This window comes from Agrilus planipennis, unplaced genomic scaffold, assembly GCF_000699045.2.
Source record: "Agrilus planipennis isolate EAB-ADULT unplaced genomic scaffold, Apla_2.0 scaffold92, whole genome shotgun sequence".
Classification (NCBI taxonomy): Eukaryota; Metazoa; Arthropoda; class Insecta; order Coleoptera; family Buprestidae; genus Agrilus; species Agrilus planipennis.
The window spans coordinates 783822-804639 of NW_020438900.1; the positions used below are offsets into that span (position 1 = coordinate 783822).

At 35.5% G+C, this 20818-nt stretch overlaps 1 protein-coding gene across 1 annotated transcript; it reads left to right on the forward strand.

Moving 5' to 3' along the window:
• The first annotated feature begins 431 nt into the window (after positions 1 to 431).
• LOC108734946 (probable multidrug resistance-associated protein lethal(2)03659) lies at positions 432 to 20759 on the forward strand. The gene is made up of 32 exons (XM_018466719.1): positions 432 to 628; positions 936 to 1181; positions 2232 to 2436; positions 3314 to 3539; positions 3594 to 4651; positions 4713 to 4847; positions 5522 to 5712; positions 5766 to 6093; positions 6155 to 6305; positions 6370 to 6476; positions 6536 to 6659; positions 6723 to 6896; positions 7591 to 7718; positions 7974 to 8219; positions 8286 to 8446; positions 8593 to 8860; positions 11618 to 11694; positions 12232 to 12477; positions 13882 to 14086; positions 14162 to 14387; positions 16184 to 17244; positions 17309 to 17443; positions 17504 to 17694; positions 17755 to 18082; positions 18149 to 18299; positions 18354 to 18460; positions 18565 to 18688; positions 18799 to 18972; positions 19717 to 19844; positions 19901 to 20146; positions 20213 to 20373; positions 20445 to 20759. The coding sequence occupies exons 1-32, from the start codon at positions 555 to 557 to the stop codon at positions 20734 to 20736; spliced, it is 7674 nt and encodes a 2557-aa protein (XP_018322221.1). The 5' UTR covers positions 432 to 554; the 3' UTR covers positions 20737 to 20759.
• The last annotated feature ends 59 nt before the right edge of the window (positions 20760 to 20818 follow it).

Sequence of the window (20818 nt, forward strand, 5' to 3'; positions counted from 1 at the left end):
TTAATATGAAAATTCATTTGTCGAATTTTTTACCCACTACAAACTACCTTAGGTTGATGAGGGAAAATTCTTATTGTTGTCACACCCTAAATAAATAATTTACAGAAAAGCTGCTCATTTTGTTTTACTTGTTTTGTTTATGGTTTAGCAAAGCAATTTCAATAAATTGTAAAATATTTTTATTAATAAAAGGATTTTGTAAAAAAAGTGTGTTAATTACACAGATTCTTTCCCATTTATTTATACTAGTTTCTCTTAATGTACAAGGTCAAGTCATATTTTAAAAAACTTTGAAATTTATTTAGGGGCGGTCATATATTAATCTTGATTTAATTGTTTGTTATATTCTTATCTTAATTAAATAGTCTGAAGAAAGTAAGTTTGTTAGATACTTATTACTCAAAACAATATAAACTTTTCGCTAAAATAAATCTTGGTGTGTAAGGTATTAGTAGCATTTTATCTTTAATTAAAATTAGGCATTGTTAAGTTAATGTAAAAAAAATATCATTTTCGTTATAAAAATTATCTTCTGCATCTCATGCTTGAATAAAATGGACAGTGTGATAAAAATTGAGAATCCAAATCCAATAGAAAAAGCTGGAGTAATTTCGAAAATATTTTTTGCGTAAGTACCAATTAATTATTACTGATAGGAGAAAAATTATTTATAATTTGAATACGAAAAAAAGTCTACCGTTGTGGAAATTAAACGTAAAATTGCTGAATAAATAAATAATTTATGGTGCTTTATATCTATTTTTTATCTTGTGGCGTAAAAAGTTATATTGCTAATGATAAAGCAAATTTGAACAAAAATTTCAATTTGTTTAGGTGACATTTAAACTTTCATACTATTGTGATAAAATGCCACGTTAATAATAGGTCNCGTACAAAATATTTACAAAACCAATTGTTAAAGTTTTTGTTTTTAGTTGGATTGTTAAATTATGTTACTCGGGTGTAAAAAGACCTTTGAATAAATCGGACCTGTACAAATGTCTTCGATCAGATGAATCTGAATTATTAACAGACACTTTAGAGAACGAATGGAAAAGGGAGTTAGAAAAATGCAAATTAAAAAACAAGCAACCCAGTCTTATGCTTGTTGTTTGCAAAATGTTTGCGGCATCCTATGTTCTATGGGGTTTGCTTGCATTTGTAGTTGCTGGAATAGTGAAGTATAAAAACTTAACAATCTTCTTATTTATCGCTTATATTTTTATTATTTATCTCTTATTATACTCAGTACATACATATGTATATAGAGGAGTTTTTCAAGCAGGGACGTAGCCAGGCTGCATTATCAGAACAGACTTACGTACATAAAATCAGGGCAGGCTCTAGGCCGGATTTTTTCACATTTAAATCTATATATTTTATAAAAGTTTCATTAATTTTGTTTATGGTAGGTGTTACATGTAATCCTACCTAGTGTTAATTTCTTAATCCTTTTTGTACAAATAAATTCGTAGCTAAGATTAGAAAATTTGTAAATGTCGGTTCTTCTGTATATTAATTTTTACTAAAGACAACTCAACGTATTGAGTTTCTGTACGATTTTGTCCGAATGCTAGAAGGATCAAATGGTCCATTCGTTGATGGTCGACCTTGTAAACTATCACTTACCTAAAAGAAATTCACGAAGATATACACAAACATTATCAATAAGGCCAGATATGGTTGAACTACTGAATGGTAACATAGGGGCTGGCTTGGCATACAACCTCGGACCAACGATGAATCCCAAAGATGTGCCAGAGTTGGCTTGGTGACAATCAATTTTCCAAATTTAAGTATAGAAAATACGTCCCCGGTCAATGTAAGTTTACCCAAAGGTGGCTCAAGATCAATCAGCCGAAGGTAATATAGCCAACTTTAGTCCAGGTCTGGCAAAGAGAAAACTACCCATCAATTATATACCTAACTTGGTCCAACCTTGGATGAACTCCGTCTTCAGCCAAAATTGGGCAACCTACTGTTGGGCAAAAGTTCACCCGATCGTCAACTCTGACAGTTCCTAACATGAGGAGCTGTAATCCCGTTACATTGAAGTAGATTGATAAATTTTCATCTTTAAATTATATTTTTCCATGTAGATGCAGTTAGGGATACAATTTCGAAAATCTTAACAGGCTGAGACAAACTCAAAATTTTCTAGGCGTAACCCTGGCTATGACCGTGCTTCCAGAGATGGGTATTTGTTTAAAAATATGCCTTATATCTTGTAGATCATTTCAACCGACGATACTGGGCTTATTTATACAACAATTTTCAAATAGCGGAGAAAATACCTTTCAAAATAAGCTTATATACGGAAGTGTTCTGGTATTTATATCTCTATTGTGTTCATTTTGTCAATATCAACTTGTCTTTAAATTCGCAATTATTGGTATGAGAATAAGGGTAGCATGCTGCTCCTTGGTATATCGAAAGGTTTGTTTTTTGTCACACTGTAATTTCAAAAAGGAAACAAAGATCAATTTTTTGATGTCTCATTTATCTATTTTCATTTCTTCTATGGTAATTAGTAATTATATTTGTTGATATAATTGAGACGATCGAAATTGGCACAGTCCGCAATGAATTATCTGTGAGAATGGACGTACTTTTGAACATCCTACTATTAATACAGGAAATGCTTCATGTGTAGTAGAGACTAAGTAAAAAAAGAGATAATCGAATAATAATATGAGGTGCAACGGTTAAATGTTGCTTAGGAAGGTAAAAGGTCAGAGTCGATTTTATAACTGCCTGGCTGGAATTATATCTTTAAACAAACGTTTGATTTCCTAAATTCCTTAGATTGTTGAATTTTTTTTAAAGTCCGATGCTGAAAACATGCTCAAATTTTTCTTATCTGCATTTCTTTCTGTTACACATCAATTGGTGTAACGTTATTCCGTTTTCATTATTGGTATCCGCTGCAATTCCTATCTGACGTCTCTTTTCTGTGTTTACGATATTCCCTATAACGTCTGTAGTAAGTAAAGTCAATGGGACAGTTTTATTGCGGACTATGCCAATTTGGAACGTTCTAACTATATCTATATAATTTCTTTCTTTAGTTTCAATCTAAATAAAGATCGAACATTTTCACACTCAAGTTTCAGTAAACGCTGTTTAAAGGCAGTCAGTAAATTGGTCGGCGTTCTCTTGGAACTGTCTGCAACGTGCTGATGACGCCTAAGGGCATCGAAATCGCGGTCCATGTCATGCAGTTTCAAGAAAACACTGTCTTTATTATTTTAATATCTCTTGTTTTTAATTATCAAAGAAAATAGTAGACAAATGCCGAGGTTAACACTTTTAGATTCTTAGACTCAGTACAAAATCGCTAAGGGAGACAGCAGCTGGTCAAGTCATTAATCTCTTATCAAATGACGTCAGTCGTTTCGACATAATCGTGCAGTTCCTTCATTTTCTGTGGATGATGCCTATACAGGTCGGTTTGTTGACTTATTTGATATGGAGGGAAGTGGGAATATCGTCCATTGCAGGGGTTATAACCATGCTTGTAATGACCATTCCGCTTCAAGGTAACTTGTAATCGCAGTGCGAATAAGATTCTAGAAATTATTCTAAATTTTCAGGCGTTATTACCAAATTTGCTTCCATATTAAGGCTGAAAGTAGCACAAAAAACGGACAGACGGATTAAACTGATGGATCAATTGATTGGAGGCATCCAGGTAATCAAAATGTACGTTTGGGAAGAGGCTCTAGCAGAAATCGTCAAAAAGGTTCGAGCAAGTGAAATAAGCAGTTTGACGAAGTTCTCGTATTTAAGAGGAATCTTATCCAGCATGTCCGTCTTCATGGAACGTTTTATAACTTTTATCACAATCATGTGCTTCACTCTTCTGGGGAACACCATAACTGCAGAAAAAGTGTTTGCCATTGCTTCCTTTTATAATGTTCTTCAGTTTACAACGGCTATCTGTTATCCTTTAGGACTATTACTTCTTTCTGAGTCGAAGGTTTCAATGAAACGAATCCAGACGTTCTTAGAACTCGAAGAAAAGGAAAAATCTAAAATAATAAGCAAAACTGACGGGGTAGTTTCTTTAAATAATGTTAACGCTTATTGGATTCCTGATACTCCAGTTTTATCAAAAATTGATGTCCAAATTCCTGCTGGCACTCTTTGCGCCATCGTGGGTCAAGTGGGCTCTGGAAAAAGTTCCTTGCTTCAGTTGTTGCTGGGTGAATTGACTTCTTTTACGGGTGATATTGAAATTGGAGGCAATCTCTCCTATTCTTCACAAGATCCGTGGATTTTTGAGTCTACTGTTAGAAAAAATATTCTTTTTGGGCAACGGTACGATAAAGTGCGATATGATCACGTTACGAGCGTATGTGCTTTAAAAGCAGACTTCAAACAGTTTCCGTACAGCGACAAAACGGTTGTGGGAGAGAAAGGGATATCACTGAGCGGAGGTCAAAGGGCGAGGATCAATTTAGCCAGAGCCGTTTACAGGCAAGCTGACATCTATTTGTTGGATGATCCGTTATCTGCCGTTGATACCAATGTGGGAAAACACCTTTTCGAGAAGTGCATCATTGGATATCTTCGAAATAAAACAAGAATCCTTGTTACTCACCAGTTACAGTATCTTAAAAAAGCAGATTTCATAGTCGTTTTGGATAATGTAAGAACCTGGTTTAAATAATTAAAATTACAATAGACTAATTGCTTGTGGGTTCTTTAAGGGACGTATCGAAGCTCAAGGGACTTTTGATGAATTATCAAAGAGCACTCTGAACTTTACAAAACTTTTGGCTGCAGCCGAGGACACTCATGAAGAACATCATTTTGAACGGGAATTTCTACGATCTTCCATCTTGGTGAGAAATCAATCAGCTTTTATACGTATGCATTCGTAAATACCAAAGCAACAAGATGAACACCATTACTATTTTACTTTTATTTGTGGTTTTCTTTATCATCATCATCATCATCATCATTATAAGGTCGTCAGTCCTAAGACTGATTCGACACGCACCTCCACTCTTTTCTTTCCTGAGTTAATCTTCGCATTTCTGTAAAACAAGAACATCCCACATTTACTTCCACAGAGTCCTCTGTTCTCCTATTTGTTTTAATACCTCTTCATTTTTAACCTTCTCTATCCACGGTATTCTCATCATCTTCTATAAGATCACATTTCGAACGCTTCTAACCTTTTATATCTTTCGCACCCGTGCAGCGCCGCGCTTGGTAGGACACCTTTTTAGGCATGAAAGTCTAGTCAGAGACATATTAGAGACATAAACGGGAGTTAGGAGGGGTAGAGGTAGACCTAGATTAGATTACTGTTCGCAAATAGTTAAGGATGTGTGCTGTTCTAGTTTTAGGGAAATGCGAATTTTAGCTCAGGATAGAAAACAGTCTTAGGACTGACGACCTTATGATGATGATGATGAGCATAGAAGTGACTTCTTTTTATTAACAGAAATTCTTACAACGTCATTAAAAGTAATCTTAACACTAATCCGTATTTTCCTGGTATTTTCTGTAGAGCGTTGGAAGTGAAAGTTGGGAACATGAGCAACGGGAAAAGAACGAAGAAGGGTTGGTACATTTAAAAAAGTCCCCGTATAAGTCATATTTAAAGCACTCTTCTAATTTCTGTATTATTTTTCTCTTGCTGCTTTTGTTAATTGTATCTCAAGCAATAACAAGCGGTTGTGATTACTGGACAGCATTCTGGTAAGTTGAACGCCAACAACTTCACTTGCGTTGCTTTTAAAATTAGTTTTTAGGACTCGACAGGAAGAATTAAGGTCTACATCAATTTTAAATAACGACGAGGAAGTTGTCAAAAAAACGTTTTCTACTGAAACTTCTCTTATAATATACTCAGTTCTAATTATTGCAAGTATAATTTTGACGAGTTTAAGGTCAATATTTTTCTATAAACTGGCCATGAACGCGTCCAAAAGGTTACATGGAACTATGTTCAGCGCCCTTCTCAAAGCTCCAATGAGATTCTTTGATGTGAATCCATTAGGACGAATCCTTAACAGGTTTTCTAAAGACATGGGGATAATCGATGAACTTTTGCCAAGGATAATGTTGGATGCCTTAACTGTATGTGCTGTTAAATTTTCCAATAAAAGGTCATGTTATTTTTACACTGCAACTATTGCAGATTTTTCCAGTTATGGGTGGTATCGTAGTAAACGTAACAGTTTCAAATGTTTATATGCTCATCGCTGGTTTCATTGTGGGGGTGCTTTTCTATTTTAGTCTTAAATGGTACATTGCTGTCGCTAGAGATGTCCGACAATTGGAAGGAATTGGTAAAAATATAAATACAAGTGACCAATACACTGTACTTATCAAACAAATGTAAAATTCTTTTAGCTAAAAGTCCAGTTTTTACTCACTTAAGTGCCACCTTCAGTGGCCTTGCAACAATAAGGGCCACGCAAAACGAAATAATTCTTGCACAAGAATTTGACCAACACCAAGTAAGTTTTATCGTAGGTACTATACAAAACTATGTTATGTAGGCACTGTTTTTATACAGGACACTCATACTTCTGCTTGGTTCGTAACAATTTCTTGTATTTCCGCCTTCGGCCTTTGGATGGATTTATTGTCTGTAATCTTCATCGGGTGCGTCACCTTTAGCTTCATATTCATAAGTCAGAGTAAGTATATACAAAGAGTCGTGGATAATAAAATGAGGAAATTAAAATTATGCATTTTTAAAGATGGATCGACGAGTGGTAGTGCAGTTGGTCTAGCAGTTCAACAGTCATTAATATTGGTTGGAATGTTGTCTTTTGGAGTTCGACAAATTGCTGAATTGGTTAGTAATATGATCGCTGTCGAAAGAGTTTTAGAGTATACTGAATTGGAAAAAGAAGAAGTGTCGAAGACAAGAAGTAAGTATGCATTTGACTCTTTAAAATTTCCTTTGAAACTATTCACTTAAACTAGTCACTTAATAACAAAAGTTTGGTCATACATAAAGAATAACGACATAAATCGGAAAATAAACTTAACAAGTTACTCATGTAGATTGTGCTTATTCGTACTTACAGATGATGTTTTTATTATTTTTAAAAGATTTATAATAGTCGCTTCACTAAAATAGCATCTATTTACGACATGTTTTTACAGGGAAAAAATCGATATTTTTCATAATTAATTTAAACAATGTTGTTTCTAGATTATAATTCAGTGCCAATAATCTGTTAAAGGATGTTCTGAATATTCGTTCCATTTGAGTAAAAAGTTTATTTTTGCTTTCGCATAAAATAAACAGTTCCTTTTGAAACATTTCAGAGTCACTAGTTCAGCAAACAATTCTTTACTTCAGTTTTTACTTCCTAATGAATTAAAAAAACGTCACAGTGACTATTAGAGATTATTTTTGATTCTTAATCAAATGTAAGCTGCAATATTATACATCGTGAAACCTAATAAATATTTTCTATCATCTTCCAAATAATTGAAACTGCCTTGAAATTTTTAATAAAAATGAATAGTATCTTGTTAGTTGCGAGGCGGAAAAATTTGGTACTGTTTGACATAAGAGTGGGAACAATTTGGATTTTACTCATATTTTTTTGTTAGAGTCGTATCCCAGTATCGAATGGCCTAGTAGAGGGGTCATTGTATTCAAGAATTTATTTTTGACTTATGCAAGCGATAAACCGGCTGTTTTAAAGGATTTGAATTTTACTGTCAACGCAGGGGAAAAGGTGAGCCAGACAAACGAATAATATTACGTAAAAGGACAGAATTATTGACCTTTTGTGCAATTGTAGTGTTTCATAGTGTTCGTGATTCAGTTTGGCAAATAGATAACCTTTTAGAGTGCTTTTACCAGACATTATGGAATACTAATACTAATAATTATCTATAGGTGGCGATGTACTACCACTAGTTTCGCTGTATTAGATTTTATTTACAATATTGTTAGATAATTAATAAGTAAATAACAATCATGTTTGTAGATTGGTATAGTGGGCAGAACAGGGGCAGGAAAGAGTTCTCTAATTGGAGCATTATTTCGTTTAGCAAAACTGGACGGCAGTATTTATATCGATGGTGTTGATACTCAGATAATTCCTTTAGCTGAATTAAGAAAACGAATTTCCATAATTCCGCAGGAACCGGTATTATTTTCAGAATCCTTGAGGTATAATCTTGATCCGTTTAACGAATATGATGATAAAAAGTTGTGGACTGTTTTGGATGAGGTAATTTATATATGAATATAAAGAAGACTTTTAGATGTGCATTAGTAAATATCATTATTATTTTAGGTGGAACTTAAGGATTCCATAACATCCCTGGATATGGAGGTTCAGGATGGCGGAAACAATTTTAGTGTTGGTCAGCGTCAACTGATATGTCTAGCGAGGGCGATCTTGAGAAACAACAAAATTTTAGTTCTTGATGAAGCCACAGCTAACGTGGATCCTCGGTAAAAGATTTTTAATTTTAATTTTAATTCCTTGTTGCTGTTGTTTACAAATTTCTTCTGTTGGCTTTCACGGCCAGCGTGAATTAGCCTTCAGTTTTATTCGAGCAGGGAAATACTTCGTGTACCAATATCCCGTACTGTTCTAGAACCGATTCTTTGATCCAAACAACGATTCGGAATAAGTTCAGGAGCTGCACCGTTTTAACAATAGCACATCGTCTCAATACAGTCATAGACTCTGATAAAATACTAGTAATGGATGGTGGAGCTCTAGCAGAATACGATCATCCCCATGTTCTTTTGAAAAACCCCAAAGGATTCTTTTACCGATTGATATCGCAAATGGGTCCCGTAATGGAACAGCAATTACACGAAGCGGCTAGAAAATGCTACGAGGAAAAGTTTGGCAGTTTGAATGAATAAATAATAAAGATTGAAATGAGAATTAAGTGTTTCATTATCCAACTTTGATAATAGATGTTGGTGTCATATCAATAATTTTGCAAAAAAAAGACAACATCGCGGAACGTTTCAAACGTTGCTCTTCTAAACGCAAGTAAGATTAACTATAGTTGAGACGACCACAATTGGCATAGTCCACAATAAGTTATCTGTGAGAATGGACGTATCTTCTCTCTTATTTCCACTTGGGAAATACTTCATGAGTGATATGTACAAAGTGAAAAGATATAACCGAATAAGAGTAAACGGTACAGTGGTTAGAGGTTTTAGAAAATACTACAAATGGCGCAGTAAACGCCATCTGTAGCACGATACTACATTTTAGAATACAGACCACTTCGAATTACGTGCCTATCACGTTGAGGTTGGCTACGCCGGGATTCGCTTTCAGCAAGTAGATATCCACACAAGTGGACCTTGTTGAAGCATACGTAATCCTAAAATGTAGCATCGTGCTACAGATGGCGTTTACTACTGTAGTATTTTCTAAAACGCACTGTTAAGACAGCAGGTAAAAGTTGGTCTGTGTTCTGTCGGGGCTGCCTGCGACGCGCTGATGAGATCCAAAAAGATCGAAATCGCGATCCGCGTCTGGCAGTTTCGACAGAATTACAGACCACTTCGAATTATTTTAATAGTTCTTGCTTTCCTAAATTCCTGAGGATGTTGAAAACTTTCTTTAAAGTCCTATGCTAAATTTCAGCTTATTTGCATCAATTGGTGTAATGTTATTCCTTTTTCTTTATTCGTGTCCGCTGCAATTCCTACCTGGCATCTCTTTTCTATGTTTATGATATTCGTTACAACGTCTGCGGTGAGTAAAAGTAAGCGTTCTGTCAGCAGCCGCTCGATAATCTATAGTTAGTAAGTGAAATGAAGAAAGTATAGGGTCAATTGAAAAGTCCCCGGCCTGACACATAGATGACGGCACCAGAACTAAATCCATATGATTTTCAGTTAGTCCTAACCTTCAAAAGACGCGTCTATAAATTTGACGGCTGTCGGATCATTAGTTTGTGAATTATAGCATTTTTAGTGAAGCAACTTTTGTTATTGTGAAAAAAATGGATAAAAAGGAATTTCGCGTGTTGATAAAATATTGCTTTTTGAAGGGAAAAAATACAGTTGAAGCAAAAACTTGGCTTGATAACGAATTTCCGGACACTGCCCCAGGAAAATCAACCATCAAGGATTGGTATGCTAAGTTTAGACGTGGTGAAATGAGCACCGAAGACGGTGAACGCAGTGGACGCCCAAAAGAGGCTGTTACGGACGAAAACATTAAAAAAATCCACAAAATGATTTTGAATGACCGTAAATTGAAATTGAATGAAATAGCAGACACTCTACAGATATCAACGGAACGTATACATCACATCATTCACGAATATTTGGGTATGAGAAAGCTCTGTGCAAAGTGGGTGCCGCGCGAGCTCACTTTTGACCAAAAACAACGACGAGTTGATGATTCAGAGCAGTGTTTGAAGATGATCACGCGTAATAAACCCGAGTTTTTGCGTCGATATGTGACAATGGATGAAACATGGCTCCATCATTTCACTCCGAAGTCCAATCGACAGTCATCGGAGTGGACTGCACACGATGAACCCGCTCCAAAGCGTGCAAAAACGCAACAGTCGGCTGGCAAGGTTATGGCGTCTGTATTTTGGGATGCGCGTGGAATAATTTTCATTGACTACCTTGAAAAAGGAAGGACCATCAACAGCGACTATTACATAGCGTTATTGGACCGTTTGAAGGACGAAATCGCCGAGAAACGACCGCATTTGCAGAAAAAGAAAGTCCTGCTTCACCAAGACAATGCACCGTCTCACAAGTCAGTGAAAACGATGGCAAAAATTCATGAATTGGGCTTCGAATTGCTTCCGCATCCACCGTATTCTCCAGATCTGGCCCCCAGCGACTACTTCCTGTTCTCAGATCTCAAAAGAATGCTCGTTGGGAAAAAATTTTCGTCGAATGAAGAGGTGATCGCCGAAACTGAGGCCTATTTTGAAGCAAAGGACAAATCGTACTACAAAAATGGTATCGAAAAGTTGGAGGATCGCTATAATCAGTGTATCACCCTTGAAGGGAATTATGTTGAATAAAAAAAACGAATTTTGCAAAAAAAATGTGTTTTACTATTTTAGGCCGGGGACTTTTCAATTGACCTGTTAAATGCGACAATTTTGTTTATTGGTATTGACATTACCTGTAGTGAATTAAATTTGCCAAATAAGTTTATATATTAGGCCATTGCCCAATATTTGCCATGCCTGGTCCAATATTGGGCAACCTCGGGCCAAGATCGGACCAAGCTTGACCTATTGCGGCTTTCTATACATGAGAATAGTTTACAATAACTTCAAAAAATATGACAATACGTTCTCGTAAAAACATTTTATTCCATAATACGAATAGGAGTTGAAAAACTTAACGTTGACTTAACAACAACGTTTAACAAGCATTTTCAATACGTAAAGTAGATATAAAACTTATTAAAATGATAATTATATATAGTTTTACAAGGGACCTTTTATGTTGTTTTGTTTTTGATAAAAACTTACTAGGTATTTTTTCTCCGCATTTTGTACATTGTTTTTGTTCTAGTGGTTACAGTTTTTTGTGTGACAAAACATATTTTAAAATAAGTGAGAAAGTCCAAGCTACTTATTTTGTTAATGTACAATTAAAACTTAATAAATTAGCATGGACTGTGTAGTAGAAATAACTAGGTCAAATTCATTTGAAAAAGCAAACATTTTTTCGAAAATGTTTTTCTGGTAAGTCTAATAAAAATAAATGTAATGGTAGAGTTTAAATTAAATAGTAGATAATTTAAAATTCATTTCTACCGCTATCGAAGTAAAAGATTATTCATTTTCTTTCGACAGTACCTTTTAATGATATGACCAACTCGTTCTGCAGTATCAGTATTTTAAATCTCCCGAGAAAAGTGCTCCAGGATAAATGTCCCTTCGACAACAAATTTTCGAATAAATAATTTAAACGGGACCGTATAATTTCTTAACAAATTTTTAAATTTAGAGCAAACATTCACAAAATGTAGACCATTAAAATTTTTATTTGTTTATTTATCTATCATTTTATATATTTTTTGGCTCCTAGTTTGCCTTTTATAAAGATTTTATTATTTTTTCAAAGAACTTATTGGTTCCAAACGACTTGAAGGAGCAAGTAAATTTTGAAATACGTAGGCGGACATTTTTTCCGGAGGCATTTTTTTTCTTGGGATATTTTTCCGGGAGGAATTTTGTCCGGGGGTTTTTCTTAGATTCTTTAAATTGGATTTATTTCAGGTGGATGTTAAAATTTTGTTTCAAAGGGATAAAAAGACAATTAGAAATTAAAGATTTATTCAAATGCACTTTGGCTAATGAATCGGAAAAGCTTGCAGATAGGCTGGAAAAAAAGTGGAATGAAGAATTAAGAAAAGCGAAAAGCAAATCAAAGGAACCTAGTTTAATGTTGGCCATTATTAAGGCGTTTATTCCCCTTTATATTTCTTGTGGGATTTGGTCATTTGTCGTAACTGCTATCACAAGGTAAATACTGAAACAGTTTCATTATGATTTATTGGCAATCTTCATCTACCGTCATCGTCATCATAATATCGTCAGTCCTAAGATTGCTTGGACTCCGCTCTTTCCTATCTTCGCATTTCCCTAAAACTAGAACATTCCACATCCTTAACTATTTGTGAACAGTAATCTAATATAGGTCTACTTCTACCCTTCCTAACTTCCGTTTCTGTCTCTAATATGCCCCTAACTAGCCCTTTATGCCTGAGAAGATGTCCTACCAACCCATCTCGCCTAATTCTTATTGACCTCTATAGCGCTCTCTGTTCTTCAATTCTTTCTATTACCTCCGCATTTCTAACTTTCCCATTCATTTGTAACACCATATTTCCAAATGCATTTGTGATTTAAATTCTGATAAAAGTTAATTGAACGTATGCTTGATGAGCTATGTTTAAATAAATTGTTTTCACAGAAACGATCACACCTCTAATTCTCGGTAGGTGATAATTATCACCATCATCATCATCATAACGTCATCAGTCCTAAGCCTGGTTGGACACGCACCTTCACTCTTTCACATCCTGGACCTATCTTCGCATTTTCCTAAAACTAGAAGTAGGGTATTCTATCCCTTAACTATTTGCGAATAGTAATCTAATCTAGGTCTACCTCTACTCCTCTTAACTCCTGTATGTGCATCTAATATGTCTCTGACTAGTCCTTCATGTTTGAGCAGGTGTCCTACCAACCTATCTCGCCTATTTCTTATTGACTTCGATAGAGTCCTCTGTTCTCTTACTCTTTCTAATACCTCTTCATTTCTAACCTCCTCTATCCACGGTATCCTCATCATTCGTCTGTAACATCACATTTCTAACTTCTAACCTTTTCTTTTCCGCTGCGCCCACTGTCCATCTTTTGCACCCGAATAGCGCCGTGCTCCAACCATACACCTTTAACAATCTTTTTCGAATTTCTAAATCAACCGTTGGCGAGCATATATGTAAGGGACTTCTTTTTATAGAAGGCGACTCGACCCTGCGCTATCCTTTGCTTTATATTCCTACTACACCTTCCGTCCTGACTTATCTGACTTCCTAGATACCTAAAATCGGCCACTTCTTCTAATTTTTCGTCTCCTATCTTTATATTCGCTCTTTCCCTACTTTTTCTTCCCTTGAATACCAATATTTTTGTTTTACTTTTATTTATTTTCATACAGTACTGTCTTGTCAATACCGTTTCCATTTTATTTAAAGCTATTTTTAACTCCTCCTTGATATATACTAATACTGCTATATCATCTGAAAATTTAAGCATACTAATCTTTTGTCCTTGTGTATCTATCCCTACAGTTGTAGTAGGGTAACTATTTTTACTCCAATTTTATCTTTACCTAATTATTTATTTCAACGTGTTTCGTAGGTCACTGTTGCCGTTAGTGCTAAGTTTATATCTCAAGCAGTTTTCTTCCCTTAATAAAAATACCATTAATGAAAAATGGATATACGGTGGAATTATTTTGCTAATTTCTACATTTAACGCTTTCGTACTTTATCAAGTTTCATTCGTTGCAACGCAAATGGGGATGAGAGTCAGAATTGCATGTTCCTCCTTAATTTATCGAAAGGTACCTATCTACCCGTTACAAATATGTACAGGGTGACTCGTATCAAAACAACTACAATCAAAGTTATTTTTTTAGTTGTTACGATTGAGTCTAGAGTCGTTGAATGAAACTACCCCTGGCAAAGTGGTGAATCTTCTTTCAAACGACGTCATGCGTTTTGATATGTTGCTTCTGGTGTTACATTATTTATGGATTATGCCAGTGCATGTGATTTTGTTGACATTTCTTATTTGGCGAGAAGTAGGGATAGCAGCGTTTATAGGAATTATTACAATGTTGCTTATAACAGGGCCTATGCAATGTACGTTAATTTAAGTCCAATTTTACACACGAAGGGAATAGAAATTAAAGGGCGTTTTTGAATGACTCGTTGCATTCTTTGGTGCTGTTGGGATTAACAATTTGTAGTCAATACTGTAGAAAACAGAATAAAATGAGCTATATACATAAATAAAACGCTATAAACCGAGAAAACTAACTGAAGATGAAAGCGCATATTAGATTTTTAAACGTTTCATGTAGAATTAAAGGTTATATAGGGTTGTTCGGAAAGTCATTTCGTTTTTTTTTTGTGGAAATGAAAGACAGTTTTCGTATAATAAACAAATACTTTATTAAATTATATATTGACCGTTCTGGTCCAACACCTTTTGCCATCTTTCTGGTAGTAGCATAATTCCACGCTCATAAAATTTTTGGTCTTTGCTGGCAAAAAACTGATCGAGGAGGTTTTTGACCTCCTCATTTGAGGTGAAGGTTTTACCGTCTAAAAAATTTTGGAGTGACCGGAACAAATAATAATCCGATGGTGCCAGGTCTGGAGAATATGGTGGGTGTAGCATTGTATCCCATTCAAGCTGTAAAAGCTTTTGGCGAGTGACCAAACTTGTGTGAGGTCTCGCGTTGTCTTGGTGAAACACTACACCTTTCCTGTTGATTAGTTCTGACCTTTTCTGTTGAAGTGCATCATTCAGTTTGTCCAGCTGATGACAGTAGACTTCCGAATTAATCGTTGTGTTATCCGGTAAAAGCTCAAAAAAAAACGATTCCTTTAAAATCCCACCAAACAGACAGCATCACCTTTTTTTGGTGAATATCGGCTTTGGAAATGGTTTGAGCCGGTTCATCTTTTTTGCTCCATGACCTCTTGCGTTTGACGTTGTTGTATACAACCCATTTTTCGTCCCCAGTGATGATGCGCTTCAAAAACGGATCATTTTCGTGACGTTTGAGAAGCGAATCGCAGACGTCAATGCGGCGACACAGATTTCTCTCTGTGAGAACATGGGGAACCCATACATCGAGCTTCGAGGATAATCCCAGGCCTTTCAAGTGGTCATAAACTGTTGAATTTGATAAATTTAACCTCAATCCGATCTCACGTGTTGTTATTCGCCGGTTCACATCAACTAATGCCTTTATCGCGTCTTTATCAGCTTCAACCGGCCTTCCCGAACGTGGTGCATCTTCGACATCAAAATTGCCGGATCGAAATTTAGCGAACCAGTTCTGGCACTGGCGTACTGTCAACACACCTTCTCCATACACATCAGTCAATTTCTTTCTGGCTTGAACAGCATTTTTACCCTTTCTGTAGTAAAACAGTAAGATATGTCGAAAATGCTGCTTATCGCTCTCCATATTTAAAAGGGCACCAACCAAAAACTACTGCGTAGAATTAATTGGAATTTTTCACACACAAGCCTTGCTATATGAGCTCTCAAAGCATATAAATATTATACGGCTTAAATGTGAAGTTGGGTGCAAAAGAATACAATTAAATCCTCTGTCGGGAAAAAAACGAAATGACTTTCCGAACAACCCTATATTTTATCATTTGTTTTCGATGGGGTCGAATGTTTATGTTGAGGCTGCCTTTTATTTACAAAACAGGTGCTATTAAAGGTTTTATTTTATTTTGTAATAAAAAAAATAATGACAAAAGTTCTAATTATTAGTTGCTAAAAGAAATTAGAAATTCGTTATTTTATATTGTCAATCGTTCGTATTTGCACACGTCGAAAAGATGTGACCGCAACTGTTCGCTTAGTGTGAAGGGTTCTTTAAATTGCGCTACGATTAGCCTATGTTTTTTAGATGTTGCAGTAACAGTTTCGACAAAAGTTCGTAGAAGTGCAGCTCAGAAAACAGACACTAGGATCAACCTGATGGGACAATTGGTCGCAGGTATTCAAGTAATCAAAATGTTCGTTTGGGAAGACGCCCTTGCGGAAGTGGTTAGAAAAGTTCGTGCTGACGAAATATCCAGTTTAACTAAAATTGTCTATCTCAAATCAATATTGTCTGTAGCGTCGGTGTTCACGGAACGCTTTGCCACTTTTATAACTATAATTTCGTTCGCACTGCTTGGAAATGTTATTACAACAGCTACTGTGTTTTCAGTTGCGTCATTTTACAGCGTATTGCAGCTTACGATTGCTGTGAATCATCCCCTAGCAGTTCTCTTAACTTGCGACGCTAAAGTTTCAGCAAAACGTTTGCAACAATTTCTTCTATTAAAGGAGAGGGAAGAATGCAAAGTTATAATAAAAAATGACGGCGCAATTTCACTACGAAACGTTGATGTCTTTTGGAAATCCATAATTCCTTCTTTAACAAACATAACTATGAATATTCCTAACGGATCGCTTTGTGCAATTGTGGGACCTGTGGGCTCTGGTAAAAGTACCTTACTTCAGCTGCTCCTTGGAGAAATTACCTCTTATAAAGGGTTAGTGCAAGTCGGCGGAACAGTATCCTATTCATCTCAGGAAGCGTGGATATTCGGGGCGACTGTTAGAAAAAACGTTCTTTTCGGTCAGCAGTACGATAAAACACGGTACGATCGAGTAGTCCGAATATGTTCCTTGAAGGCGGATCTTGAACAATTTCCGTACAGCGATAAAACAATTGTTGGCGAAAAAGGGATATTGTTAAGTGGAGGACAAAAAGCTAGAATAAACTTGGCCAGAGCTGTGTACAGAAAAGCCGACATTTATTTACTTGATGACCCATTGTCGGCGGTGGACGCGCATGTAGGCAAACATATGTTTGAAGAATGCATTTTGAAATATTTAAAACATAAGACTAGGATCCTGGTCACGCATCAGTTACAATATCTTAAAAGAGCAGACCAAATAGTAGTTTTAGACAATTTGGTGAGTTTTGAGAGAGCGACGTATTAAGTGAATTACGAATTTCAGTCTTCGTTTTATGTTAAAGGGCCAAATAGAAGCCTGCGGAACATTCGATGAACTATCTAAAAGTTCGCTGTATTTTACAAATTTCTTATCGTCACCTGAAGAAGTAGATGAGAGAACACACTTTGAACGTGGTGTAACTAGAGATTCCCTCAAGGTATGCCGTGGGTCTATTGTTTAATAGTATTCTGGCTTGTGGACCTCATAATTGTTTCAGAGCATCGGTAGTGAGAAATGGGAAGATGATCAATTAACGCAAAATGCAGAAAATGGAAGTGATTTCAAAAAATCTCCGCACTGGCTGTACGTCAAATATTCTAGTAACGCATTTGGATTGATATTTCTGTTTGTTTCGTTTATTGTAAGCCAGGTTTTTATAAGTGGATGTGATTATTGGACTTTCCGATGGTATTCGTTTTCCAAAACTACATACATAAATGTAACTGTATTTGTGTTTTTTATATTTAGGACAAAGCTGGAAGAGCGGCAATTTCTAAGAAACTCGACGAATTCATACGGATTGCCCCATGAATTTTTATCAACCAAAACGTGTATGATAATTTATGCAATCTTGATAATCGGGTGCTTCCTGACAGTCTCACACAGGTCTTTCCTATTCAGTAAATTCGCTATGAATTCTTCAACTCGCCTGCATGCTAATATGTTCGATGCAATACTTCGAGTACCCCTGCACTTTTTTGACGTGAATCCTATGGGCAGAATTCTCAATAGATTTTCTAAAGATATCGGAATAGTTGATGATGTCATTCCCAGGCTAATGCTAGATGCTATTTCCGTAAGCAATTAATATTCGACTCGAACTTTTTAAAAGTATAAAATTGCACTATTATTATTTCTTTAGGGAATTCTTCTGATAGTTGGTATATTGGTAAATGTAACCGTTTCAAATAAGTTTATGACACTCGCTGCTATTATGTTGGGAATAATATTCGTTCTCTTGTTAATGGGATATACAAAGATTTCAAGAGATCTAAGGCATTTGGAAGGCATTGGTGATAATAAATTTTGACAAAAAATTGTGTGAGTCTAAAAAATTTCGTTTGCAGCAAAGAGCCATGTATTTTCGCATTTGAATGCAACTATAAACGGATTAGTTACAATAAGATCAACAAGAAACGAGGCTATTCTTGTTAACGAATTTGATAAGCACCAAGCAAGTATTTCTTTTTCGTTTTAAATTCTAACCCTATTTTGCAAATTTATAGAAAACCGAAATATTTTGATAAAAAAGGAACTCATATTTACGTATTGTTCTAGAACAATCATTCGTCTGCAAATTTTTTAATACTAGCATCTACCACTTCGTTCGGCTTGTGGTTAGAGTTGATGTCGTTGTTTCTCGTTTACAGTGTCGTTATTAGTTGTACGTTAATAAGCGAAAGTAAGTGTGTTTTACTACTATAATATCTTCCGGCATTTATTCTAAAGAATTTTCAGACGTTTTATGATAATAACGAATCAATTACTTATTATTAATGAAATTGTTTATAGAAGGTACCATGACAGGCAGTGCAGTCGGACTATCTACTCAACAATGCCTACTTCTAATCGGCACTTTATCATACGGGATGCGTCAATTGGCTGAGACATTGAGCTGTATGACGTCAGTCGAAAGAATTGCCGAATATATTGGTTTAGAGAAGGAACAATGTTCTACTGAAAATAGTAAAAATACTTTGAATATTTTTTAGTCTTTACCATTGGAAAGCTTCAGAGTTTCAGTCTGTCTATGCTCCACAATTTTCTCTTTGGTTAAAACTATTTTTGAGTAAATTGAAAATTGTTTTAACATTTGAGTACCTAATTTGATGGAAATTGGTAGACCTCTACATCATAATTACTGTTTCACGAACTTTTTGTTCTTGTCTTGTTTTTTCTTGTCCTTGTCTTGTTCTTGCTGCAGGAAATTTCGGAACAAGTGCAAGATGCGACAGGAATTTCTTGTCAAGAAATTAGCAAGAAACGTGAATTTCTGCCTTTTGGGTACAATACTGCAAAGTTTCAAAATAAAAGGCGAAAGCAAGCAAGTTTTGACAACTGTTTATCTTGCTGAGAAAAACAAGTCAAGAATATAGCAATTAAGACAAGAAATCTTGCTTTCTGCATCGCTAGTCATCAGTCTGTCATTTCCCGGAAACCTGAACATCCTACATCTACTTCCTTTGTTCCTATTTACATCTGCTGCTGCAACTGTACTTTCATGTCTCCGAACGTTTCCTACCATCCTATTTTTCCTTCTTAACTTCGATAGAATCCTCTGTCATTTGTGCTATGTTTTCCTCTACTTGTTCATCACACTTTTATATCATCCGCTTATAGCACTACATTTCTAAAGGTTTTTCTTTTCCGCCGGGTTCATCGTCTACGTTTCGCCATCGATCAGAAACGCTAATTATTTTAATATTTTAGAAAGTTTACCAGAAATTGAATGGCCAAGCAGAGGAGCCATAGTTTTTAGAAACGTACACATGAGGTATTTCGATAATACGCCAGAAGTTTTAAACAATTTAAACTTTACAATTGAAGCCAATGAAAAGGTATAAATACAATTAATATTTTTCGTGGCACTGGAATACTTTTTATTTGTGTATAGGTTGGTGTAGTTGGTCGCACTGGTGCTGGTAAAAGTTCTCTTATTCGTGTCCTGTATCTCTTAACAAAACTCGAAGGCAATGTTTACATAGACGGGATAGACACTCAAACTGTTCCCTTAAACGAATTAAGAAAACGGATTACCGTCATCCCTCAAGAACCCGTGCTCTTCGGTGGATCTTTAAGATATAACCTAGACCCATTTAACGAATTTGACGATAAAAGATTATGGAACGCTTTGGATGTGGTAAAATATAGATACACAACAGTAATAATTCGATTCATTAAATTTACAAACAAATAATCATTTTAGGTAGAACTTAAGGAATCTGTAGCATCGTTAGACATGGAAGTTCAAATAGGCGGGAGTAACTTCAGTGTTGGACAAAGGCAACTGATCTGTCTCGCAAGGGCCATTTTAAGAAACAACAAGATTTTGGTACTAGATGAAGCGACAGCTAATGTAGATCCAAAGTACGAGCATACAAAATATTCCTGATTTAAATAACGTTTTGTTTTTCGGTTTTGTAAATTTACTCTTTTAGGACAGATTCGTTGATTCAAGAAACGATTCGAAAAATGTTCAAAAATTGCACTGTGATTACTATTGCCCATCGTCTAAATACCGTCATGGATTCTGACAAGATACTTGTAATGGATTCGGGACATTTGGTCGAATTCGATCATCCCTATAAGCTACTGCAGAATAAAAGAGGTGTTCTGTATAAGTTGGTTTCGCAAACTGGTTCAAGCATGGAGGCACAATTTCATTCAATTGCAGAAGGGACTTACTACAAAGAAGATGACGAAAATGAACTTTTAGTAACTAGATTGTAGTTTTATTACTAAAAGTGCAAATAATGGCACATATTTCTGGTTGATAATGATTAATAAATAAAAAAGTTAAAAAGTGCAAAAT

Coding starts and splice junctions, on each gene's coding strand:
- LOC108734946 (XM_018466719.1), top strand. CDS start 555: ATGGACAGTGTGATAAAAATTGAGAATCCAAATCCAATAGAAAAAGCT. Junction 14,087..14,161: donor CCTCCTTAATTTATCGAAAG/GTACCTATCTAC, acceptor TTATTTTTTTAG/TTGTTACGATTGAGTCTAGA. Junction 18,461..18,564: donor ACGAATTTGATAAGCACCAA/GCAAGTATTTCT, acceptor GTATTGTTCTAG/AACAATCATTCGTCTGCAAA.